Genomic DNA, 27,562 nt, shown 5'->3' with positions numbered 1-27,562 from the left:
AAAGTTTACTGAGTTTTAATATTAAGTGCAATAGCAGTCTAACATTTTATTTCTTTTGTCCAGTGACACATTTTCTGATTAAAATTGGTTTTTATCTAAGTTTCTTTTTGTCCTTTTAAAATAGGAGCAAGTAACACTGCAGACACATTATTTCAAGAAGTCTTGGGTCGTAAGGACAAGGCGGATTCCACTAGAAACGCGCTCAATGTGCTGCAGCGATTTAAGTTTCTCTTCAGCCTCCCTCTGAGTATTGAGAGGAACATCCAGAAGGTGGGGTGCATATTTGTGTGCCTGTGGCCGCAGATGCCATAAATTTTAAAGAGTTGTTACGATGTTGTTTGTCTTAACCAAATGTCTTCATTAAACTTTACTGACAGTCTCCAAAATGTTTCTTTATTTTAAAGGGCGATTATGATGTGGTTATTAATGATTATGAAAAGGCCAAGTCACTTTTTGGGAAAACGGAGGTGCAAGTTTTCAAGAAATGTAAGATTTGTTTATTACTTTTAGATTTTCTACTTTGCTTTTACAGGAAGAATGTGGAATGTAGTCTGCAAAGAATGTTACATTCGTTTTAGTTTTTGTTTATATGGTGCCCTTTCTCAGGTGTAAGACAGTTACTTCAGAAGTAACAGGATGGCTTTTCTTACTAAGATGGAGTGAAAACTGTAGGATAGGTTAGTCTTGGACATTCTTTGCTGCTTGTTAATCATGTTGCTATTTAAAGTCTTTTCTACTGGAAAGAATCAATTATAGATATTTTACAGAAACATAAATCTACATTTTAATCTTCCCTCTTCAGAAAGACCAATATATTTATGAATTCTAACCCTACTTTAAAGTAAACTAAACAACTTTTGAAATTATCTCTAAGGCTAGAGTTACAGAAAATAAGAAAAGCCTAAAATGCCTTATGGTCATGCCTTATTAACTAGGAGAAATATCACAGGGCTTGATTAAATTTGTAAATAATTTTATTTTTATTGTGATAAATTTACATGCAGTGATATGCACAGGCTTACATGTTGCAGCTCAGTGAGTTTGACAAATACCCACGCCCATGGAACCCACACCCTGGAGAGAGCGTTTTCATCACTCCGGAAATTTCCCTCTTGCCTCTTCTCAGTCGCCCCTCTTCCCCAAGGCAGCCACTGTTCTGCTTTCCGTAATTGGATTTTAAATTTTCATTCTGTAAGTCGTGTAATTCTTTCCTTTTTAAACAGATTATGCTGAAGTAGAAACACGGATTGAAGCTTTGAGAGAATTACTTCTGGATAAGTTGCTTGAGACACCATCGACCTTACATGACCAAAAACGTTATATAAGGTAAACCTTCTGCAAGAATTTTGACAAATCACATGTGTCTGGATAGTGCTGCATACATCATGTAACTCTTAAAGCTGATTTGGGGGAAATTGGGAGACTGATGAAATGGTAAAAGGGAAGACAAGTAGCAGAAATTTAGGGATACCTAGTGTAGGACACCAAAATTCTTCTGTGTACTCAAAAATTTGGGAGCACTCACTCTTTAAAGGCAAGGAAATCCTGCCGGTTTGGAGAAAGGAAAAGTAGCCTCATTGCACCTCTCCTCCCGTCCACAGCACCTTCCCCAGCCTGGGGTTGCGGGGCCCTCCCCGTGGGCCCCCGCAGGTGGGGACTCCCTGACTGGCTTCGAGGGTGGCACTGTCCCACAGGCGGGAGGGTGTCTGGTGCCCCGAGAGTGGCCAGGGCTCAGCAGCAGAGAAAATTCTGAAAGCTTTCAGTCTTGAAAAGGAAGTGGGAGGGCTTACGTGAAAAAGACAGCAGTAACAGCAAAAGCCATGGACACCACAGCATAGAGGGAACCATGTTGCCCGAGAGGGAGGGGCTTCAGCAGGCGCAGGGGCGCTGGAACTGCTGACTGCCCCCCCCAAACAAGCCTGCGCAGCTGTGTCTGAGCCTCACAGCCGCCATGCGGTGTCTGCATCACACCTGGCGCGCAGGTGAGGACCTGGGACTCAGAGCGGTTGCTGCTCAGCACGCACCGCCACAGGCCTCCCTGTCTGTCTGGCTTCACAGCCTGTCTTTGCTTTTCTCTAAGTGCCCCCAGAGGAAAGAATGCATTTGGGAGATTTTTCTGGCCTGTAGAATCATAGAACTCTAATGCTGCGAATAAACTGCACGTTAGTTATCCAACCGCCTTTTTTTTTTTTTTTTTTTTAACATGTAAAGTAACAGAGTTCCAGGAAGGTTAATCTCTCATGTAGGAAACATAGCTGGTTAGCATCTTGTCTGTGTTCTGCTGTGTTGCTTCACTAATCGGCCTTTGTGTCTATTTACCTGTTTACACTTACTCTTTTTCATTTGCTGATAGTCATACGTTAAACCTTATTGAGTGCAGGATTTCTTTGTGTAGCGAATTACCATTTATGTAGATTACTCATGTACAGTTCCTGTGACTGGTTAACCTACTGGATACCGTTTAAAAGATGGTGGGTGTTAAAAAAGATTCTTTAAAATGGCCTATTTAATGTTTTATTCCCTGTCATTTTAAAGGGAAAAGAACAAGAATGTCACTGAGAATGTCAAGTCATTTACTTATTTTTTAATCATTATTTTATTTTTGATACTTTGAGAAGATACTGAGCAATTTTATCATCCTTCTTAAATTACGGGTTTCATTATTAATGAATAGGAAAAACAACATCACAACCAGGCCAAATATCTGTTGGACTTTGGAATCTATGGTGCGCAGTCCTTTGAGCACCAAGTGGGGGTGAGACTCTCAACTTTATCATCAGCAAAACTCCATCTCTTAGCTCTCACGTAACCAGGTTGCGCAGGGAATGAGCGAGTCAGATTACCCCTGTGTTGTTGTGCTGTTGTTCACTGCTGTATCTACCTAAAGACATCCTGATTCTTTTCACTCTCCTTACTCTGGTGAGGCTAGTAGCTCAAGTAAGAAGCAAAGTACCACATACTTCTTCCATGCCAGTGTGATTCTGTCCTTGGTAATTGTTAAAAATCATGTTCGAGTATGGCTAACTACTTGAATTCTTAAATTTAAAAATTTTGAGCCTATGCTCATCATAATTAACATTCCTTACCTTCTGCCCTTTAAAAATGTTTTTTAAAAAGTGTTCTCGGATAACACGTATTTAAAAGAAATAGCAATAACCTGTATCATATGCTAAGCCAAGATCTTTGAAATGAAACTACAAACTAAAAAGAAGACGCTCATTGCATTAAGTCATTTAACCAAGGAAGAGCCTAGCACAAGTTGTGCTTTTGAACTGAGACACTGCAGAGTTTCTGAGACAAGAAATTTATCTTTCTTTATAAAACTCTTTTATGTAATACCCATTAGCAAGATGATAGAAAGAGGATTATTATTAAATTTTGGGAGGACCTAGTCAGCATACTAAAAAGACATAATCTGAGAAGATGCTGAGCAGAAAGGCATGTTGATCTTGCTGTACTGCTCGAGAGCGAGCCCTGTGACGGCCCCTCTGTGTGCTGCTGGTGGTGTGTGCACACAGAGGGAGGGAAGCCGCCCTCCGACAGGGACGGTGCCATATTTACTGCTGCTGCCGATCTGAGGTTGCTGTTGAGTGCCAGCGTCAGGAGGTGCAGCAGGACCTGTCTGAGGGCACCTCCGGCAGACAGTCCCGCCCTGGCAGGAAGGGTGGAAGCTCACGTTTTGGGGAAAGAAATGACACAATGTACTATTTGTCATATTTACATTCCAGAGGATAGAAGAGGAAAGCCTGTGTGAGGGGAAGACTCAGATTAGGTTTTGAAGGCTTTGCTGAACGTCACCTGTTAGATCCTCCTGGGGATGCTGGTAATTGATTTGCCAGACTCTCAGCACAGCCAGCCTCCTGGCCCCTATAAATAAAGGGTCATGGCTCGGGTAGGAGAGGAGCCCGCACGGGACACCCCGCTGTCCTCGGAAACCATTCTTCCCCGTTAGCCCGTGGAGGTCAGGGGAGGTGGGTCGTTCCCGAATGTGATGTCAGGTTTCTTCTCAGTGTTTTATTTGCCACTAACTTGTTTCTCCTCTAATTAGCTGCTAAGTAAGGAGATACTCAGTATTGCAGAAGCTGGGGAGAGAAGCCCAGGTGTGTCCCTGCGTGTTTAGAGGTCACAGCTTGTCACCATTAATTAAAATTTATTCTTGAACAAAACTTTTAACCCCAAGACAACAGACAGCTTAGGGTTTAAGAGTTATTTTAAGACAATAAGTCCAGCTTTTGAGGTTGATTTAATTGGATTTAACTTGTTACATTTATATATTTCATGAGGGCCAAGTTTTTAATGATATTTGGCAGAAATTTTTCAAGTTGTCTATCTGGGTTTGGAATTTTTACAGAGAAAGAAGACTTTAAATATTTTAAGAACTATTTAAAAACTAAGAAAAATGCCCATCTATACTGTATTTTCTAGAGAAATATCTTCTCATGAATTAGAGTTTAGACTTAGAAGTCAGTGCTTGCTGTCACCAAATCTCTTTGTGTAATAAAGTGTTGCCCTGTTTGGATCCTGCAGAATAAAGGGTCACACTGCCACCTCGTGGCCGTATTTCAGACCAGAAAGGAATGAAGAAATATTCACGCTGAGGCCTCTGCTGGCTCTCACCTGTTTTCTGTGTGACTGAGAACTAAGTAGAAACAGTCTGTGAACAAAATGTAACCATAAAGATACGCTCTCACTGGGCGTTATAGGGGCATTGCAAGTTGTCTTTGTCTCCTTGGTTGTATTTTTATAAAGTCCTAACTTCTTAAAGTGTAGGTTTATTGTTCGTTAATTGCCTGAAAAGAAATCTGAATATATTTCATTTAGAACTGAATATTAAAGACTAGTATTGACGAATGCTTTACTAATTGACAAAGTTTTAGGTTTTCTTAAAAGTGATGACTTTAAGATATGCTAGCTTTCCTCTTGTCCTCATTATGGCTGTGCAGCAGAAGCTGACTGGGTCAGCCTTGGCCTTGCTGTTTCAGGTACCTGTCTGACCTCCACGCGCCAGGCGACCCTGCGTGGCAGTGCATCGGAGCCCAGCACCGATGGATCCTCCAGCTCATGCACAGCTGCCAGGAGGGCTGCGTGCGGGACCTCAAAGGCAAGACCCTTTCTCCCTGCCTGAGTCCTCCCCCTCGTCACTCGACACACTCTGGGGACGCTCTAGATTGAGGGATGAGTCGTTCCCTTTGTAACTATACCTGCCCCCCACCCCGGTTAGCGTCCTCCCTGGGCGAGTAAGAGAGCAGGGGAGGGAGAAAGCCCTCTCAGCATGCCTGTCTCATGGCTGACTGGCAGTGTTGACAGAGGTTCGGCTTACAGAACAGTTACCTCTTGTGGAAGTGACATGATGTTGTAGAAATGATACTAGTCTTGATCAACAGGAACAGTACACTCACTATTCCATCAAGTGCATGTTGAGCCCTGCTGCGCACCAGGCACCATGCCAAGTCCAGGTGCACGGACGCAGTCCCAGCCCTCATGGAGCTCAACTAACCAAGTACCAGGTTGTGACTGGTAGATGGCAGGTTTGGGGACGTGTCTTAGACAGGACTCTGTGTTAGCAGAGAACCTAGAGGATGAGGAATGCCTGCCGGGCCGCCTCCAGCACAGGCCCTGAGGAGAGTGGAGGAAGAGTCACAGCTGGTTCACAGCCAGCACAGTGGCAGGACTTGAGGCCGGGTGAGGAGGCCCCTGGCCTCCTTCGTCCAGGGGTTTGAAGCCTGGGAAAGACCCGATGAGGCGGGGACAGTGGAGCCGGTTAGGAGGCTGCTGTGGTGATTCAGGCATCTCGCCGGCACGGGGGCCGTGGGTGTGGAGGAGGAGGGGATTCAAGAGCTGTGCGGAACCTGCGATCGCCAGGACCTGGTGAGGGAAGGAGGGGTAGGAGGGGCTCGGTGATGCCCAGAGGTCTGGCCTTGGCAGCTGGTTGGGATGGGGCGCCGTGGGGCTGGGGCGAGGAGGAGAAGATGGTCTTCCCTTCTCTTTGGACCGGTTGGTGTGCGGCTGTCTGACGAACAAGTGGACGCGTCCAATAGGTAACTGAATTTAAAGAGCGAGAGGTTTGGGTGTGGTCTGCACGTAGATGGTCCCTGGGAGTTGACATATTCACCCAAGAAGGAGAAAAAGGAAGAAAATGTAGGAATGTAGGACAGAGTCCTAGGGAGTGCTCTTTACAGCACTGGTGGAGGAGAAACCTGCAGGGTGGCCAGGGAGCCGGGAGGGAAAGGAGGGTCAGCAAGGGTTTTAAGGTGAAGAGTCCGATAAAGGGGTGTCCTTTAGATTTTGTGCTGAGGCTGTTGATGACCTTGGCAAATGCAGTTTCAGTGGCCTGAGACACCAAATAGATTGTATAAATAAGGCGCAGCGATTCTTACAAGGTTTCCGGACGAGAAAGTGAAGTAACATGAGAGCAGTCCTGGCACAGAAGGAGGTGCCACAGAGAGGCCATGATTATTTATTTATAGTTTAGTTTTGTCGTGAATTAGGTGGCTTGGAGTTGAGTATTTTCCAGCTATGAGTCTGTTCTTTTCTATTGTTGATGTTTAGGAAAACCCAAATATCTCTTCACTGATGCCATATCTAAATTTCTAGTATGTCATTAATTATTTTATAGTTTTAGCAAGTGAAAATGACATCAAACAACATATGCACAGTCTGAGGTCATTGGGGGATATTTAGAGGTCCTCAGGTTCTTGTGTACTGAGTCTGCTCTGTTGGGCAGGACTCTCAACGTGGCTGCCCGTCACAACCCCCTGGGTTTTTTTAAAGATTGTCACTTCCCAGCGTCCTCCCCATTCCTGACCTGATTAGACTCTCTAGCAGTGGAGTCCACGCAGCAGTATTTTTTAAAGCTCCCAGGAGACTGTGGTGCAGCCGGGGCTGGTAATCAGTGTGGTGGATGTGCTCTCGGGACTGAAGAGCCGTGATGAGCAAGACCCAGAGGTCTCTGGCCTCTTGGAGCTTGTAGTCTAGTGAGAGAGACCTATGTCTTTAAACAATTCACATGTTGTTTATTACATAAGTGTACTTGTGAAAGGTATTGCAAAGTGGGGAGTGCAGAACTCTGCCTCAGTCTCGTTAGCGGGAGGCCCAAGGAAGTTTCCTAGAGGAGGTGTTGTTGCCACTGAACCTAAATGAGGGATGTGAGTTTTCCAGGGAAGGAGCCACGGGGAAGTAGTCCAGAGACCCAGTAGGTGCTCAGTAAGTACCACCCTTCCCCTCTCCAGTGAAGAGGCTGTAAATACAGTGATACAAACAGGATCACGGTCTGACAAACGTTTTCCCTACTCAGGCTTATAAGAAACAATCCAACTGTATGATTTAGTTCTGAAAATACTTGAATTTCTGGAAAGCATGTGTCATTTATGAAGACAGCATATAGACCATTTGAAATTGGAGAAGTGCCAGGAAAATTCATATGCCTTATTGTCACACCCATACCTGAAGGATCTGATAACCGATATTCCATCACTAAAGGTCTGAATCTTTCTTGAAGATCAATAGAGACACACCCTTACCTAATGGATTCCTGCCCTGCCATCTTGGTGTTATGTATTGCTATATGTATTTATCCAAAACTGCTGAAAATCAGCATTTCTGGAAGAAAAAAAAAAGACACGAGCTTCCGTGTAACTGGAGACCTGCCTTTTTATTCACTCTGACCAAGCCTGTTGTAGACGTTGCCGCTCGCATATGAAGTGCTTGGAGGACTGTGCATTACGTGGATCCTTTTGTTAGTGATGAGGTTTACCTAAAGTTATTTTCATAAGTTGGTCTTTAAAATTAGGAAGTGAAACATAACCGTTTACGACTCTTTGAACTTACTCCACAGATTTTGTGACAATACAATGTAAATTTCCTAAATTCATTAGCCAGATGTTTATAGGTTAGGATTTAATCGTCCTTGACATTCAGGGGAACATCCTGAGCCGTGCCCACCTGTTGTCAGCAAACACGACTAATATGAACAGTATAGACAGTCCCAACAGATAACTGTCTTTCAGTTGGAAAGTTGGTGTGTTCTTTTGAGCTCACCATCAGGAGTTCTTATTATTTTATTTTGGAGAATTCCAAACATACTTAAGAGCACCAAAGGTGATACCACAACCTCCCGTGTACCTGCCCAGTTTCGACAGTTATCCCCTCACAGCCAGTCTCATTTTATCTACACCGCCTCCCTCACCCTGAATTATTTTGGAAGCAGGTCACATCATTTCATCCATAATTATTTCAGTATGTAATTTTCAAAGGTAAAGATGCTTTGTGAAAACTGTAACTAAAATACTATTATCATTACCTGAAATGTGGTTTCTTAATATCAAGTATTCAGTTAATTGTCAAATTCAAAAGCAGTTTAATACCTCCAGTATCTTTTTAAGTACACGGATACTATGTACTTAATGTGGCTTTTTAATCGATAGCCAGTGCAAAGGCAGATGATACGAGAAGTGACACAGATGGAGACAGAACTTGTGTTTCCTAGAAGAATTAGCCGTGGTGACATAGTGTCCACTTTGGCCACTTGGCACCTAGATGCCTTCCTGGTTGTTGTCATCAGAGTGTGCATATGTCACTGGACACGTCAGCTCTTTACTGTGCACCTGCCTACCCGTGTACAGGTAATGTCATTATATAGCATAGGCATGTGCATGTGTGGGTGTGTTTATGTAAGATATTGGCCTTAATTATACGTTTGCTGGGAATAAGTACAATTTTTCTTTCATGTAATCTACACCCGATTGTTCCCGATAGACTCCTAATTGATATTTATGAGCGTCCTAGTTAGGTGTAATAGAAGTGCAGTCAGTATGAGGGCAAGTCTCCTAAATATCATTTGGACTTTCTGTTGGCCATCCTCTCGTAATCACAACATTTGGGGTCTGGAAGAAACCTGGGAAGTTGTCTGGTTTGGTACATGACTTGGATCTGTTTTGCACGTGAGGAAGCTGCCTCAGAGAAGCCAGGTGACAGACAGCTCAGCTTCTCCGTGTCCTGCACGGTGGTTCCACAGACCTCTCTGTGTTCTGTGGTTGAAGATAGTATTTCATCAAGTGTGTTTCTGAACATGGTGAACGGATGGCACGATGGCAGTGCCTTTTGGTGAAGCTGCATTGCTTTCATTCAGGTCTTCTCCAGAACCTACTTTCAGAATGAAAGCTTGCCGCATTCTAAATCTAAAGAATGCATTGTAAGTTCTTCTATTTGTAACACCTGTACTTGGACTTTTAACACCAGAGAAATGCTTGTAACTGATGGATAACCCAGTCTTGTGAGGTGAAATACAATTCTAAAAAGACAGACTGTAAATATTTTAGACAGGAAAAGACTTCTTTGTGTCTTTGTAAGTAAAGCTGGTTTTTATGCATGAATTTAAGAAACCTAATTAACATACAAGTTTTTTTTTTTTTAAGTCTTTACATGATGCTTTGGGTTAAAATGTTAATTGTATTTAGTCTTGTGGGCTTCAAGAAAAGTTCATGAGCCAAGATGGTGATAGATTTTCAGAGACAGCAGTCCTACATAAAAAAGCCACATTTGTCCAGGTTACATTCTTCTGTATGTGAAGCATTCATTGCTCAGCAGAGGTAGGTCATAGGGTTGATATTTTTATAAACACTGCATTAGAGCCTTCTCTGGATTCCAATTTTTATAATAATAACGCATACGAACCTGGTAGATGGTGCCCCTAGATGTCGCACACCAGGACACAGACAGGAGATGAGCATTACGCCTCAACACACCCTGCCAGGTATCCAGGAACTCCTCACTCCGCTTCTGCGGCCGCCTCTGTAGCCCAAATGTGATCTTTCCGTTTTTCTAAGGGGAGACAAATAGGAGGAAAAAAACAAGAATAAAGATCAACATTAAAAAAAAAATTCATCTTGAAAGCATAAACACCTATGGAAGGGCCTGTTTTCTTCCAGCTTGAGCTAGTCAACTCTACAGCTTCTCTTCCAAAACTTTTACTGCCTTATAAGAAGTGTCATTTGTCTCTTAAAATTTCTGTGAAATAGGGCCAAAATTAGACTAAATCTTCAGGTTTCCTGTCAGGAAAAGCCTTTGGTTTAACCCCCTACGGACATTCTCAAACAGGATTTTGAAAGGTAGCCTTCAAAGGTGTGTTTTTTCCTTTGTTCTGAAAATGAGTTTAACTCTAAACTCATTTAAAATACGTGCTGACTGCATGTGGTGACTCCAGGGAGAAGCATCTAGAGCAGTTATCTCTGCTTTCTGCTGTCTGCACCGCTAGGGCTTCCCAGAGGACATATTAGAGCAGAGGCAAGTGACGCGTTTAGAATGGAAGCCATAGATTCTTTCAGACAGTCACACAGCAGATGGGAACACATTTCCATGTGGCTCAGGTTCTCTTTGAAAACTTAGAGATACGTCACACCTGAAAGGTTTATTCTGAACCATCACAGTACGGATCTATTATAGAGGAAAAATGTTAAGAATAGAGGCTAATGATCTACTCTTTTAATTATTTCAAACAGAGCAGATTATTAATGACTTGCTGAAATAAAAAGACTATATTTTCAATTCAAGCTCATCAAATACATGCATAAAGTACATTTTAAATTTTTGTACAGTTTCATGAATTTAGTATAACTAAACTATATTTTTTCTTGATATTTAAAAAATAAAGATGTGACCTTTATGTAGATAATCACTGGGGTTAAAAAATATATAATTCTAGTATTTCCACAATTTGGCATCAGGTAGCTCCTGGGCACCAGATTAGGTTGCAAGCCTCCATTAAGAAATTGGCAGCAGATTTGTCAGATCTTCTACGTAACTACAAAAATGTTTCTATGTTTAAAAAGACAGTAAACGTTTATACATAGATTTCTAATAAAATTTCTAATTTTTTATTTTAAAGTTGTTATCATGAGGTTGTACATTAGGAAGTTTCTTTTATGAAGTTCCGTTTTTGGAGATTTAAAAAGTAGTTTCTCTCCTGAATGTTTATTATACCAACGTGAACCCAGAATGATAGACGTTGATTTAAAAAGAAGAAAAGGCACAGCTCCTGCAAGTACAGGTAGGCGACACTGGTTTGGTCTCCACCTTCCCGTCCCTGTGACTGAGTCCTCCCGATGTGAATTGTGCTTTACCTGCTCACTGTTGCTTCAGTTGGCTTTAGAAGAGGCAGTGCTTCTAAATACTTGTAGTGGGATTTTATTCACTTACTTTGAGATTCGTAAGCCATAAAGGATTACAGAAGAAGGTAGATTCAGGAGAGAGGAATAGAAGAAAAGTACCAGTTTATGACTGTAATAGCAAAAATCTTCTCTCCAGCAAAGTGGTGGTCTGGTTTTCCTTTCCCTTTTGTCCTTTTTCTCAGAAAGAGAAGAAACCTAGGTGATACTCAGTGTGCCATGAATTAGATTCACAGTGCATCCTGTTAGAAATTGTCGCTGTTGTTTGTAAACAGTATAAGTTTACATAAGCAGTTTTAATTACCTGACAGCTTAGCAGGATTTTACGCGATTGTAAATTTGTTTTTTAATCTAATTTGAAAAGACAAATTTAGCTTCCAAATTAAAATGAGGACTAGCAATTAATACTAGTAACTTAAACAGTTTTTTAGAAGTCAGTAAACTAGCACTTGAGCATTTGATTTACTGTTCAAATAGTACAGCGTTCATTCGCAGGTCCTGTCAGTGCTTCCCCAGCTGTTGGGTATGGTCGGAGGAGTGAGACTTGCCTCGTTTTGTGCTCGGTTCTGGTCACCTGGTGGCAGCGTCTGTCTGTGTCAGGTCAGACAGGGCAGCAGGGCTTCCGTCAGGAGGACCTCTCCGCGTGACGTCCCAGCGCTGGGTCTTTTCTGCTTGGCTCACTGTCTGTCTGGGGGGAGACACACCTCCAGCCTTCAGAGAAAACGGTTTTGACAGTAAATGCCCTGCACACCTTGAATTGCTAGCATTGCCTGGTAATTTTAGAATATTCAGGGGTACAGATATTTTATGTCTCCTGTTGTCATTTTTGTAATAATTCTATTGCTTATACAGTCTAAGTAGGTGCTCTCTACTTAAATCTGTATATAACTGCAGAAAAGGGTCGTACTTAAATAAAAGCATAAATAATTTGGTTTTGGTTATTCACCTAACCAGCTTGTTACAATGTATGGTTCTTGCTTATATAGCCAATGTTAGCTGAGAAGTGCTTCTTCAAGGTTCACACCTGTAGTCTTGCTTTTAAAATACGTCTCTTCCTTTCAGCTTTTTTCCGAATGATGTTGGAATACAGTTCAGAATTTGGCCCGCAGCCCTAAGAAGTGGAGTGAGGTTATGCGGCCTGTTAAATACGCCTTCCTTGGTTTAATTTGGATTAAACGATCCCCTTTAAATTGAAGAAGTACCCCGTAGGAACTTCAAATGTATGTATAGAAGCATCAGATCAAAAAGAACATTCTTATCTGTGGACACAGTCTCATTCCTGGAGGTTGGTAGCTGCCTTGCTGCACCCACCCCATCCCAGTCACCGACCTTTGTGTGTGCTGTGCTTGACAGGAGTCCAGCAGGCCTGGGTCTGCAGAGGCTCCTGGCCCCGAGCACGGTCAACAAGCGGCAGGGGGTGGTCCGGCTGCTGCTCAGGACAGGGGCCTGCTGTGCACAGGAAAGTGTGTTTGGAGGTGTTTCGGGCTGAGGAAGTGGGCCACCTGGAGAGTTGGCTATAGACCAGGGCTCCCCGTACCACGTGGGCTGGGAGAAAGCTGGGCGGGAGGCCGGGGGCCGAGTACACATGGCTGATGTATCACCTGGCCCACATCTGCAGGCCTCCCCCTCCACAGAAAAGCCTCTCCTGCCCTTTGTGTCTCAGGGAGTCTGGTAAACACATACTGACCACTGCATTTAAAGAAGGGAGAGCGCACCCAGATAGCTGGAGTTGAAAGGATTTGGCTGATGTGTGATATGGAATCCTTGGTATAACAAGCATTTCTTACAAATCTTCCTAAAGCCATTATCAGTTTTTTGTCATACTCAGAGTTTTAAGGTAAACTCTTAAGTTTTTGAGCTTTGCAGAAAATCTTGCCATATCTCTGAAGTTCGCATAAAGCTGAAGACTTTTTATATGGTAAAAATCTCATAGTTGGAAAAAAATAGCAAATCTTTCAACTCGTTCATAGCAAATTGTGAAAGATAAATAGTTTTTCTTTTAGAAAAGTAATACACTTTAAACTTGATTTCTGTACTGCCACTTTTACTCTTGGTGAAGCAGCTAGGATTGTTAGTGTTCTGAAGAAAGTTACTTCTGCAACTTCTGAAGACAGATTTTCTGTTTTTCTCTTATTAAAAGTAAATTTCTGTTTTGTTTATATAGTATTCCAAAGGTGATTTTTCTAATTTTATATTTATTTGTAATCTGTTAAATTTCTCCTGCATACTCACAATTAGAAAAATAGTTCCCTTTGAGAATGCTGGTAGCATGTTTTAGAAGCTTTATTTAAACCGGAGAAACAGAATGTTGACTCAAGTGTGTCAACGAAAGTAAATGATCTGTAATGGGAAAAGAATTTTATTTGATAGAAAAGAGTTTTATTTGAGCCAAACTGAGGACTGTAGCCCAGAAGACAGCCTCTCAGATAACTCTGAGGAACTGTTCCAGAGAAGCATGGTTTTCAGCACAGTTTTATATCTTGTCAGAACAAAGAACATCAAACATGTCAGGGATACAGACCAGCATGTACACAGCGAGTCAGTGTGGCCTTGGCACCTGGGAAGGGAATTTCACCATTCAAGAAGGACCAGCATTGGTGGCCCAGGGAGACAGGCATTTCACCTTTACTTTTAGCGTGGACATTCTTTACTTCTGGCCACTGTGCCCTCTTCTGTAATAATTAAAGCAGACGTACAACGTGTGTTTGATTGAACAGCCACAAACAGGCTGTTCCAGTTAGTATAAAATTCAAGTTGACGCGTGTATAAGCCAGAATGTCTTCCCCAGACCGCAACACGTGAACGTTTCTTCTATCAAGGGTCAGTAATTAAGAAGCTTAGTCATTTTTTTTTTAATTTTAAGTGTTTAAAAGAGTTTTTCTTCCAAGATGCTTCTTCCAAGCATATGTAGATAAGATATATATGTTTTCTTTGATGTATTGGTAAAAACCCAAATATTAGTTCATGGAATTTAGAAGATACAGCTATACCCTAGGATTATTTAGTTCTAGAATTTTTTTAGTATCCTTTTTTTTTTTTTTTTTCCCCTACAAACACCATATAGAATTTTAGGACTGGAAATACTGTACTGATGGAAGTGTTGCTGTGTGAAGTTTTGTCAGGAGAGCAATCTTTCCCCATAGTTATTCCTCAGATAACCTGGACAGATTGCGGCCAAGTAATCTTGATCTTATCAGCACACTGTCATTTGAGGGTATTTATTGGTTACTCTGCTTGGTGCCTCTAAAATAGCCAAGCTGTAAGGTCCACAATAACAAGTATGAAATCCTAGTGACGTTTTCCCTGTTACTGTTTTTGTCGCCTTTAATATTTTCTTGATGAAATTTCCTTTTACGACTTAACGCTCACGTGTGCTCTCTGTGTAGAGGCAGAGACTGTTTATACATTTAAACAGCACTGCTACTCATCACCCTCAGTTGTCTCAAACTATTCCAGGGAGCGGAATAAGCGGTGGTTCAAAGTTTCAGATTCAGATTTTGTATCATAGAATCAGAATTTTAGAGCTGAAAAAGACACTAAGGCTTGTGTAGTTCAAGCCCTGATTTTTACAGGTGAAGAAGCATATGCCGCCTGTGACTCCTTCTGCCACAGAGCAGGGGCCCCTGGGATAGGGAGCAGTTGTCAGCGTGAGCACAGATGAGGGAAAGCTGGGCTGTGATCCTATTTGAGAAAAACTTTCGTCAGGGATAAAATCGTAGGAACAGTTCATCTCTAGAGAAAATCTACTCTCAAGAAAACAAATGACCTCCCATAACTCATTAATGCAGTTTTAGGTTTGAAAAAGACAAAGTCAAACACAGTTTTACAAAAACTTTAGGCTCTGTCACCTGCAGAACAGCTTAGTGCAAACTGAGCTTCTAATGAAAAACCCAAGTCCTGTGTATATATGTATTGAACACCATCCTTAGGTGGATATCAGGGCAGACAGATAATTTAGTGTTTTCAGGGAAAATATACGAAGTAACATAATTTTCATTTGTGTATGGTCTGCACATAAATAAGAGCATGATATTATGAAACTTCCTAGTTACTCTCATTTATAACAGTATATTTTATATAACATTTCTCTTAAACATATCAAGAGGTACTGCTATCGTATTGTGAGGTAAAACAGTCAAGAGCAAATGAACGGATTTCTTATATTTTAAAACCTTTTGCTGATTTTATGTTACAGAAACTTTTTTTCATCTTTTTCTTTCTTTTATAATAATGTTTGTTTATCATCAGAAGCACTTCATATTTGTAATAATTTTGTGGGGTATAAATATCGTCATGTAATTTAAGTTTAAAAGGAGTGTCAGAATCCTCAAGTTTTTTTTTTTTTTTGACACTTGATAGTAAATAATTTCTGACAACTGAGATTTTAAATGTTTTCATTAATTTTCTCCTCAAAGGACAATCCTCCTAATTCCCCATAAGATTACTCATTGCAAGACTTTTTCTGACCAGAGAAAGGAGCAGTCTGTTAGAGGAGAGCGAGTTCTGGGCTCAGGCCCGGGCTCCCACTGCACGGCTGGTCCCCGGGCTGTGCAGGGCACCACCTGCCGGACCCTTGGCCCAGCACGCCCACGGACGCATCTGTCCCCAGGGTCTGGGGGCCGTCCTCTCCCTGCTACTGTGCTGTCCTTGCTGCTATTCGACAGACACTTCCAAATAAGAAATTAGTTCTTGGTAAGCTTTCTTTTCCTGATATCGTAGAAAATGATGATACGGTTTCTAATAGAAGGAACGCATGTTCTTAATAGTTTCTGCCATTAAAGGGAAAAATAAATTCAAGTTTATTTAAATTAAACTATACAGGACTTAATATCATGCATTTAAATTAATGTTACGGGGAAAAACTTTTTCTGAGGATCTACTTAATGATCATTGTATATTTTTGTAGGAATGGTATACAGTGTGTATTTAGGAAACTAGGAGGTTTTCCTTCTCATCAAAAATTTGTAGTCCTGTTACGGGGAAAAACTTTTTCTGAGGATCTACTTAATGATCATTGTATATTTTTGTAGGAATGGTATACAGTGTGTATTTAGGAAACTAGGAGGTTTTCCTTCTCATCAAAAATTTGTAGTCCTGAAACCTTCAAGGGTAGTAACTTATAACGTTTTGAATTAAAGCATTCTCTTCTTGCACCTTTCAATATACATGTTTACATAAATTACACATTTTATACAAACATTTAATGTGGTGCCAAGTTTGGGCTTTTTTACATTTCCTTTTTTATATAAATTTATTTATTTGTGTTTGGCTGCGTTGGGTCTTTGTCGTTGCGCGCGGGCTTTCTCTGGTTGTGGCGAGTGGGGGCTCCTCTTCATTGCGGTGCGCGGGCTTCTCTTGTGGAGCACTGGGTCTAGGTGCATGGGCTTCAGTAGTTGTGGCATGCGGGCTCAGTAGCTGTGGCCACAGGCTTAGTTGCTCCGTGGCATGTGGGATCCTCCCAGACCAGGGCTGGAACTCGTGTCCCCTGCATTGGCAGGCAGATTCCCAACCACTGTGCTACCAGGGAAGTCCCTACATTTCCTTTTAAATTATGTCAGAAAATTGATATTTTGATATTAATTTCTTGAATTCTACAATTAATAGCAGTGGTGACTCTGTAAACTTCAGAGGAAAATGTCATAAATCTTCAAAGCTTCCACACAAATCCCTCTTTGAGATGGGGAAAAAATCAATTATAAAAAATATTATTTCTTCATCTATGTGTTTTCTTAACTCTCATTTTTCTTGCTATTTTAAAATATTGAATTCTACAAGTCTTATCCTAGATTTAATGTGTTCCGAAGTAGAAGTCCATGTAAATAAAGCATTTAGCATAGTAGGTGAAACATCGTGGGTATTTAATAAAATGCCGTTCCACTGAAACTATCTGTTCAAATGACTTGGTTTCTGTTTCTGTAAAACCTGCCTGGTAGAATCTGTGAGGAGGCGGGGAGATAGCTCATACTGTATCATGCTGAGTGGCTCATGATGGGAGGAGCCATGAAAGCAGACTCTTTGCTTATATTGTATTCACTTATGTCTTGATTTTCTGCCTCCACTGCCAGGATGTAAACACCTTGAGGACAGGCCTTTACCTGTTAACCCACTGCCATATCCCAGGGGCCTGCAATTCCTGGCACGTGGGAGGGCTCAGTAAAGACTTGTTTGATGCTACTGAATAACTGACACTATCACTGGCATAAAATCATTATTTTATAAATGGGTTTCATCTTTTGCCCTTGGAAACAAATCTATAAGCTTTTCATATTCTGTTAAGTTATAAAACAAAGGAAGAGCATTCTTATTGAATAATTTAGTATCAGTCACTCAGTGTATATTGAAGGAATTATATGCAGAAGATCCAGCTGTGGACAGAGACTTAATATTGATCCTTATCCCCGAGAACTTCTGACTGGAACTGTTAATGAACAGCAGAAGGCAGAATGTTGAGTCAATGAGACGGTGTTCATTCGGAGGGCAGGGAAAGTAGACAGCACTTTGAGCTGGAAGAGCAGGAGGCGACTTGTGTTTATTAACAGGATGGGGAGGATGATGAAAAGGGTAGGAAGTGAGGCAGGAAAATGAAAGATGCATTTTCATAGTGTCCTCTGCACCGTAAGCACCCTGTAAATGTTTATTGAATTCAGCTTGTTTTGGAGGTCTTTGAATGCTCAGCCGCAGAGCTCAGAGTGCTGGTTATAGCACCTCTGCAGGCTGACAAGGCGAATTCTACCCATAATGCCAGCCTCTCACTAACAGGATTAGCAACACGGGATTCCATTCCTGGTGACTTTGGAGAACCATCTTAGAAAAAGTGTTTCCTGGTTCTTAGATAATTTGGGTTGGAATTCTGAGGGTTTTCTGGAAGACTTCTGAGAAGAGAATCAAGATAGCAGTATTTTGGTGGTATTAATCCAGGACAATAAAGAGAATGTCTTGACATTCTCTAGTGAAGTGTTAGGCTTCTAGAATATTAACAGTGTGGGGTGAAAAGGGTCCCAACTAGGTGGCTGGCAGTGGGAATAGAAATAAGAAATCACATCCCACATTGCAAAGAAAGAAGTTGTGGTATTTGGAGATTCAAATTTTAAGGGGGAAGTCAAAGATTTATGCTGTTAAGTCTGCTCCACTAAACCCTGTACCTTCCTTTCCAAGTGCCAAGTTGCTTTTCAAAAAAGAATTTTTCATCCTGATTTTTGTGTTTATGGAACCCCCTCCCCTCCGTTTTGCTGAACATTCATTCTGAAATGATATGTAAGTTACATTGTCTGTATTAAGCCAGAGTAATAGATTTAATCCTCCAAATCTGTATGGTGGGAGTGACTTTTAAAAGCTATTTAGAGAAAATATTTCTGGTTTTACTTTAGTAGATGTCTTCTTTAAAAAAAAGAATGGAACGGTTGAGCAAGAAATCTCTCAGAGAAGAGGTCCATTAAATCACTTAGTAAGCTCTGTGAGTCCATGGAAACGCTGCCTCTCTCTTCCAGGGCCACCGGGCCTTCACAGCGCCACGCTGGACCTGGACGGCGATGTGCGTGCCTCCGTGCCGGGTCATCTAGGCCAGACGGCGTCTCTGAAGAGGGGTAGCAGCTTTCAGCCTGGTCGAGATGACGGTGAGTGTCTCCCTCCCACCTGTATCTTTTAAATTTGTACTCGTGTAATAGCCAGCATTTTTCTCTTGGAAAATTCCATAATTACCTGTGTTACTGCTGCTGAGTATTACCAGCCATCATCCCTTCTACTTAAGCAACTACACAGTAATTAAATTTAGATAATTAAAATGAATTTTACATTGTACATTAAAGAAATGCCATTTGATTTTTTAGTAAGTCATTTCATTGGGCACAGGTCAGTGTTATTCAACACATTTCTGTGGTTGAATTTTTAAAAGTATGCCACAGAAAAAATTATCTGAGAACGTCTTTAGGATGAAGGTTGCAACAAAAGTGAATCTCTGTAGTCAGTACAGAAAAATAGTAGACACCTTTTTAATGAATTTTAAAATTTGGTTTGAAAAGAGTTGTTTGTTTATTACCCATAAATTAGTTGCTAATCATTTTTTCTACGCTAAGGCATCTCAAGTTGTAACTGTGTTACATTTCTTCCTGAGGTTGACATTTATCTTTTGATTGTTTACCTATATGAGATACAAAACATGTTGGTTATAATGCCTTTGTGTACCAATTAGATGCTGTTAGTCACTGGTTACTTACAACCTCAATAATAGATATAAGAAATGCAAATAAGGTAATAGAAATACCTTACTTCTTATTAAGTTCAAATACCTCTAAAGATTATTTCAAAGTATTTCATATTATTCTTCTGAGTACTGGAGTAGAGATTTTTTTTCTAAAGTTCTATTAGTAATATGAATGAATGTCCATCATAAGCACTAAAATCAAATGATACATTTGCACTAAATGAAGGGATTCCATAACTGTCAGTGTGGCTTCTTCTTGTCCTGTTCCATTCTCCACCCAGCCCACCAAACTCTAGAATAAACACTGGAAAGAGCAGAACTGTTTGATTCTGTACATTGTGGTACCGTGTAGCCCTCTAAGCAGATATAGCAGGGCCTGACCCTGAAGTGCAGCCCACCTGAGTTTCAAAAAAATACTTCCTTTCTTTAATGAGTAGGATGACACATGATCTGTGAAAACCCTTTCCACACCCCTTCCTTGCCCTTATGTGATTCACTACCACCCGTGGACATGCTGACAGGCTTAAAACAGTTAGAAATTATACTTGAGGCTGACTGTAATGAATTACATCATCTTGAACAGTTCAAATTTATCCTGCCTGGGGTTTGTCAAGCTTCTTGCATCAATTTTATCTAATTCTGGAAATTTCCATCAAATTTGCAAAATTTTTGGCTATCATTTTGTCAGATATCTTTCTGCTCTGCTTCCTTTTCTGGAATCCCAACTGCATGTATGTTAAGCCAATGGATTATCCCGTAGATCACTGAGGATCTGTTCCCCACCCCAGTTTCTCCACTCTGTGCTCCACTGTAGAGTTAATTGTTATGCCTTCTCTGATCTTTTATCTTCAGCATCTAAGCTGAAGTTTCATGTAAAAGTTTCATGTACTTTTTCATCTCTAGAAGTTCCATTTGGTTCTTTTAAATATCTTCCCTTTCTTTCCTCATTATTTCATGTTTTCCTTTACTTGAACATTGTCCTTACAGGTTAATTCTCTCTCTGTCATTTGTGGCTCTGTTACTCTTGACTAGTTTTCTCCCTGGTTTCTGGTTCTGATTCTCCTTCCCCTTTTAGCCTGGTTAATCATGTTTCATTGTTTCTCAGACACTGGGAATGTTCAGTGTTGAGTGTCGGGGTTTTGTTCTCTTCCTTTAAAGAGTGTGAGACTTTGTTTTACCGGTTACTTGCAAATAAGTTTGATTCATCCAAGGCCTGTGGTTAGTTGCTGGAGCAGTAGCCTACCTTCCAGGGAGACTTGAGGCCACTCCTGAATGGCCTGGGGTCACTCAGGAGGACTGCTCCCCTCCCGTATGATTCCTGGGAACCCTTGGCCTTACTACTCCCTGGCTGCTCTTTGCCTGGCTGTGAAGTTCACTGGACATGAGCATGACTTAGGAAGACTCTTATGTGGATTCTGGGAGCTTTTTTCCCACGTAGTTCCTCCCTCCTTTCCAGAACTCTTCCATGTATCATCCACTCACCCCCGCTGCCCTGAACTCCATCTTTCCAACTCCGAAAGCCCACTGAGCTTTGCTTCAGTTCCTCCTCCCTTGACCTCTCTTGTCTAGAAATGGCAGGCAGAAATCCAGAGCAGCTGTGGGCTCCCCACCTGTTCACTTCCCCTTCCCTTAGGGATCACAGTCTTGTGCTGCCTATGAAATGCTTGTTTAGATATTCCCCCACCCCCACCCCCGCCCCACAGTTTTCTAGTTGTTCACCACCAGAGGTTAAATCCAGCCCTTGTTACTCCAGCATGGCTAGAAGTGAAAGCAAAGTAAGTCAGCTTTAATTTCTCCAGAGTTACTGAAATTGGAACATTATGAGGGATTGCTTGCAGTAAACAATAGCTGTGAATAAAGTTGAGGAAGCTCATTCTTGATCTTGTGATCAAAAAAAGCCTACGTTATGACTTCTATGAGACAAATAAGATACTCCTGCCATATTCCCGTAGTTCTTTTCATCAGTCTTAGGAGATAACTCTTAAAGTTATTCTTTCGGTGATAGAGCATGTGGGAATTTATCAATAAGAAAAGAAAATCCAAAATCATTTTTTAGTTATAATGATCAGAATTTGGATGTAGTAGGCTTAGAAGGAACAAGGGGAAAGGGCTCTCAGTACACACATACACACGTGGGTGTAAAGAATCTGCTGGTGATAAAAAGATCAAAAACACATGACCCTCAGAATTGTTCCCTGTCACCGGGCAGGAGGCTGCAGGAGCCCGTGTGTTTTCCGAGAGCCCTGGTGCCTGAGTGCCAGCCCCTCGGTAACACGGCCCTGCAGCCAGTGTGCACCTCTGGCGGGGACGCTCCATCCCAAGGGGAATTCAGACAAAATCATTTTATCAGTTTATCTGCTATAGAAAGATTCAGCCAATGGAATCCAGAATCTTTTTGGAAGCCTTTTGGAATTGGTTTGTTTTTATTTATACTTGTCCAGATACTTTTCCCATCATAAAATCGTTTCACATAGAATACTTGTTAATTTTTTTCTTTTTTTATATACATTTATTTATTTGTTTTTGTCCGCCTTGGGTCTTCATTGCTGCACGCCGGCTTTCTCTAGTTGTGGCGAGCGGGGGCTACTCTTCTTTGCGGTGCACGGGCTTCTCATTGCAGTGGCTTCTCTTGTTGCGGAGCATGGGTTCTAGGCTCATGGGCTTCAGTAGCTGTGGCTCGTGGGCTCAGCAGTTGTGGCTTACAGGCTCTAGAGCACAGGGTCAGTAGCTGTGGTGCATGGGCTTAGTTGCTCCGCGGCATGTGGGATCTTCCCAGACCAGGGCTCAAACCTGTGTCCCCTGCACTGGCAGGCAGATTCTTAACCACTGCGCCACCAGGGAAGCCCAGAATACTTACTAATTAGTGGATTCAACAAGAGAGAAGCTGAGTTTACTTCCTATTTGTTTATTTTGTGGTTTTTAAAAAGATTTCTTTTTAAGTGGTGAGAAGGCAGTGTTCCCTCTTTCCCTTGGGGTGGAGGCATCCTCTGTGCCGACTGCTCTTGGGAGCAGACGGTGTGTGTGCAGGACGTGTGCGCACACAGAGCCACCTGGGTGTCGCAACTTCAGACCAAGGGGGACTCGTCAGCTTGGGTCACTTTCACGTGTTCCCCGCAGACCTGGCCGAGGATCTGTGAGCTCGGGAGCCCGATGAGCTCTCCCAGCAGGGGATGCAAACCGGAGATCAGTTCGGCTGCAGGAGCATGGATCTTTTGAAACTAATTTTCAAAAAATTAGTCTTTCGAAATTAATTTTGGGGACTATCCTGTGTAAGAGTCTGCTTGCACCCTTATGAGGTGGGTCTTCTAAAGCTTCAGGTTTTAGATCTTGTCCTGTCTCCTGCCTTGTCCTTGGCCTGTGATACTGGAGCTGTGGCCACACCAGGTCTGCTACTGCCACCGTTGGAAAGCAGCTCGTGTCAGTCCATGTTGAGTTGGTCTGTAGGTGATAAAGGGTGGGGGGATTGGGAAATAGTTGGTGCTCGCAGACCTAATACTTTCACCTTTATTCCCTCGAACTTACTCTTCCCACAAGAAATCTGTCAGACCTTGTTTCCCACTTTCTACAATAACTGCGTTAAATGATGTGTTATCCAAGAGACTTCAGTGTTTTTACTTTCTGTTAAATGTATTTGTTATGGGAGGAGTTTTTAATTACATGACTGTGCTTGAATATGTCCCTTTATGATAATTTGATTCCTTACTGAGTTTCCACCACTGAGTTACAACCTGAAGGCAGCAGGATTGGAAAGCCGAAACCCCTCCTCTGTGAAGGTCTCCTGTCCTGCCTCCACTCCCCACTTGCCCCGCCAGACCCGCTGAGCAAGCAGGCCCCTCTGCTCACTGTGCCGCCACAGGCGTTGGTAGTTGGTGGGAAAAGGACATACTGGTCTATCAGCAGATAAAAGCTCTGCAGCCCAAGTGGGACAGCACGGGGCACGTTTTTAGGTGGGGGAGCAGCAGTATGTTCAAACGCATTTTTAGTCTTGATTCAAAAGGATATTAATAGTATTTTATTCTTTTCCTCTTTAGCATGGAGATACCAAACTCCCCACCGGGTGGCATTTGTTGAAAAATTGACCAAGCTTGTTTTAAGTCAGCTGCCCAACTTCTGGAAACTCTGGATTTCATATGTTAACGGAAGCCTTTTCAGTGAGGTATGTGTACAGATTTGACTATAGTTGTAGCTAAGTCGTGGATTTCTCGTCTTAAAAATTTTAGATTTTGAAGTGACTTTTTTAAAGCCTCAGAAGTCCAAAGCCTCTAAGTATTGTCAGATGTTTTAAGATTAGTAGAAAATGCTGTAAAGCCCTAACACTTAATAGCTGTATGGCCTTGAACAAGTTACTCAGCTCTTCCGGGAGTCACTGTCCTTGATTGTAAAGGAGAACAGTGAGCATCTCTCTCAGAAGGCAGGGGTGAGTGCTCAGGGAAACAGTGGCTTAAAGAATAAAAGAATCTGAATTGAGTATAATGCCAGTCAGGCCATGTGGTGGATGAAACTGTCGTGCAATTGATGATGAACAGGTGATACAACAGGGATCAAATGTTTGCATCTTGCACGTGGGTCTCAAGTGAGAGGGAACTTCCTAGTTGGAAAGAACTTAAAGATCCTGTTTTCTGGCCCCTATGTGATCAGCCTGGAGAAGTTGTTTAAGGCTTTACACTCTCACAAGTTGCACGTGTACTTAGTGTCCTAATCATGTATGATTGGAGCACAGAAATTACGAGCGTAAAGTAACGACTCTTGACTTTTGTGCGTAGCACACAGATTCGGACTCGTCACTCAGGTGTCTCACGTCAAGTGCCCATGACAGGCCTCCAGGTCCCAGAATATAGACTCTGAGGCCCTTTGCCTGGAGCTGTGGTGGCTCAGGAGAAGACAGCTCTGGTTTCGTATCTCCGAGGAGACTCTTCACAGCCCTGGGGAAGCTGGGAGAGGCGGGGTCTTCCTGGGGCTAGTGCACTTGCCAGCACAAAACCGCTTTTGCTCTTTTACACCAAGGACACCTCTGCAGTTTGACAGAAGGTGGTGGGTGTCTTGGTTCTCCAGGATCCATCCAGTCTCCTTTGACCATGGATACATGCTCATGCTGCTATTAAAGAAGTTTGCCACTATCTCTTTTCCTTTTAACGTGGTAGATCCCTAGATGTTTGTTTAAATGAAAGGTTAGTTATCTAAGCCATAAAATTTACTTAGTACATGAAAAACAGAAAAACAATAGTGCATGCAAAACAACAGACTCCTTCATGCAGAAAAACCTGCCTCTTAAGCATGAGTTATCCCTCTTTTTTTCTTACATTAATTTCAGCAGTGTATCAGTTACTGACACATTCAAATATTATAGCAATAAATAACATACCTCACAACTCTTTCATGTCCATTTTGTATTACCTGGTTATTTTACAAAAGCTCTGTTAAAAAGTTCACTGTGCAGAGAAAGTCAGTCTTCCATAAAATATGTATAGAGTTTGGCTGGCCTTCATTGCTGCCTGAAGAAGAGAGTGCCTTTAGGTGTCCTGAAAAGAGTTTTCTCAGCGTTGTGCTTTCAGACGTGCCCGATCAGCCCGCATTTTTGTTCATGGCAGCTGGATGAGAGTGGCGGCCTCTGTGGTGGGGAAGGTTTGGGTTTCTTGCCTTTTGCTGCAGTGGGGGACAGCCACCCGCTCCTGCCGTGTTGTACCCTCCTCCTCTTACCTGCTCCCTCTAAAGCAGAGCTCTTGTGAGACTGGAAAGGGGAGGTGCTTCCATGCCAGTGCCTGGACAGCTGTGTTCAGGGCGTCTCTTGCAGAGCGCCAGGGTTAGAGTAGAACACCCAGTGTGTGTTGCTTACTAGCTGTGACCTTGGGCAGATACCGTTACTTCTCAGCCTACTTCCAGGGGGATGGTTTGGGAATTAGATGAGTTAATATTAAGTGAAGTGCTTATAACCGTGTCGGGGAGATAAAAAAGAATTTGCTCTTATTATTTGGAGTAAATATTTATTCCAGTATTTGAAGTGTCATTGGCCTGGCACACAGTAGGTGTTTCACGAACAAAGCTTAGTAGTGGTGAGAAGTGTGGGGCTGATGTAGAACAGAGACGTGCTGAACGTTGCCAAGGCGGGTTCTCACGTGTGAAGGAGCAGAACCCAGGAAACGTCTGGAAACCTAGTTCTGTTTCCAGCCGAGTGTTTTCCTTCCAACTGGAGCGGTGTCTGGAGGTGGCCCCCACGCATGGACAGTAGTTGCCTCATCTTGCATCTTTCTAGGGTTTTTTGATCTGAGATGATTTAGTGAAAAGGGACGGTATTCTCCTTCTCACAGGTTATACCTAGTTGTCTAAACGTCTAGATGAAGTGTTCGGTTGCAGATGAGGAATAAATGAGCTCAGGAGTCACAGCACTGGAAAATCATTGTGATCAGTTGTGCTGAGTTGGGTGTGCCTGTGGAATTTCCAACAGTTTATACTCATAAACTTTTCTTAAAAGTTTATGGTAATAATTATTAAGTGTAATTCACTGTACAGATTTGGGCATGTTTTTAAACTAAGTGACTCTCTATTGAAAAGCCAGAAAGACACCAGAGGACAGTGGAAGGAATGGAGGAGTTAGGAAAGGGTGCCAATCATGTCATGAGTGAGATCCAGAGACTTAATTAAATTAATATTGGGAAGAGTTCCAGGGTTTCAATCTCATACAAGAAAGCTCTCTTAATATTTAAACACAATTTACTTGGAATTTCTTATTTTTTCTTGTTGTAAAACTGTTTTGTTTTATTTCGAGTTCATCTGTTAAAAGATTTAGATGGAGTTTCCAACAGTTTAACAAATAATTCTTCAGACCAGTCAAGGCCATGTGAGGTAACATATGTGAATCAAAACAGTGCGATCTAGCCGTTGGTCTTACCACAAAGTAGTTTTGGTCTGTGTGTGCAGGAAAGAGTTAAGGTTTTTAGCTAGCAAAATGGTTAATAGTAGGTTAAGATTTTACCTTTAGATATATTTTAAATGTAGTGTATTTTGAGGTGAAAACTTTTAAAGTATCCAAATAATTTTTAAACTTTAGGAATCAGCATTTTAAAAAATTGCATAACTCATAGTATGTAAATTACAGTGTCCTTTCTGTTCCAAAATTAAATTTTCTTTTAAAAGTAGGGCAAAGTGTACATAATTCAGCATGTTGGAGATGTTCAACTCTTCATCAGATTAAAACAATAACGATTTTTTTAACAATTGCAAGAGGTATGCCTTACAGGTAGTTCCCCTACCCTCTCCACTTCTTTTGTGTTTGGAGACAGGCCCTCGATGTTTAAATAGTTATTCTGTCCAGTAGGTGTCATCATGCGTGCATTAGCACCTGTTTGGTGGGCAGAATTGTTCTGGCAAAGTTTAACCTAAATTTTGGTATGATGTTTTTCAAACAATTGATTTTCACTCTTTTGATTCAAAAATATTTCACAGAACAAAGAAAGGACTGTGAAATAATCTTCCCCTTGAACAAGCCCATTGTATAAAAAATTCAGCGTTAGGTGCTACGGCAGATAAAACCAGAAAAGACCCCATCTGACGGGACACTTGCAGGTTTGTGTGGGCTTGACCCTTCCCGGGGACAGATGACACCTTCTTCCAGAGGCCCTTCCCATCCGTCCTCCACAGCACAGTGAGCCAGGACTCAGAAGAACAACCAATAGGGTGTTGGCTCTGTTTCCAACCGTGTATATAAAGAGAATGAGCTTTACTCTAAGGAGTTGGCTCATGTGACTGTGGAGGGTAGCAAGCCCCAAAGTCCGCAATCAGCACGCTGGAGACCCTGCAGTTCCCAGCTGGAGGCCAGCAAACTCCAGACCCAGAAGCACCACCGTTTCACCTTGTTCTGCCCAGGCCTTCTGCGGACACCAAGTAGGCAACCTGAAATTCAAATTTGGACCTCAGAGGAAAGATTTGGGCTGGAGGTGTAAATTTGGAACGGCGATCTTGAGATTTATAATAAGAAGTATATATTTGATCTTGCTCACCCTTGATATTGTGACTTCCTAAGTGAGGAGTGGTAAAAGATGCCTTTTGTTGTGATAATGAGTGTCTCCCACCTGAGAATGGGGGCTAGTTGTCTGGAGGACCAACCCTGTGTTTAGAGGGTAGGAGCTTTCAGTCCCACCCCCAGACCTCTGGGAGAAGGGCTGGAGGCTGAGTTCAGTGACCAGTGGCCAGTGATCTAATCAAT

The 27,562-nt window shown here is 42.1% G+C and overlaps 1 protein-coding gene across 2 annotated transcripts in view; it reads left to right on the top strand.

Moving 5' to 3' along the window:
* Nucleotides 1-27,562, top strand: part of EXOC2 (exocyst complex component 2) — a 156,313-nt gene that overhangs the window by 67,449 nt on the left and 61,302 nt on the right. For both annotated transcript variants that reach the window (XM_082664804.1, XM_082664805.1), the window contains exons 8-13: nucleotides 125-270; nucleotides 405-486; nucleotides 1,224-1,326; nucleotides 4,983-5,101; nucleotides 18,650-18,775; nucleotides 23,394-23,518. In XM_082664804.1, coding sequence (XP_082520930.1) covers nucleotides 125-270; nucleotides 405-486; nucleotides 1,224-1,326; nucleotides 4,983-5,101; nucleotides 18,650-18,775; nucleotides 23,394-23,518 — 701 coding nt within the window. The remainder of the gene's footprint in view (nucleotides 1-124; nucleotides 271-404; nucleotides 487-1,223; nucleotides 1,327-4,982; nucleotides 5,102-18,649; nucleotides 18,776-23,393; nucleotides 23,519-27,562) is intronic.

This window comes from Grampus griseus (genome assembly GCF_964374135.1).
Source record: "Grampus griseus genome assembly, chromosome: 10".
Classification (NCBI taxonomy): Eukaryota; Metazoa; Chordata; class Mammalia; order Artiodactyla; family Delphinidae; genus Grampus; species Grampus griseus.
The sequence above is the reverse complement of the archived record's forward strand: the minus strand, read 5'-3'. Positions and strand labels throughout refer to the sequence as shown.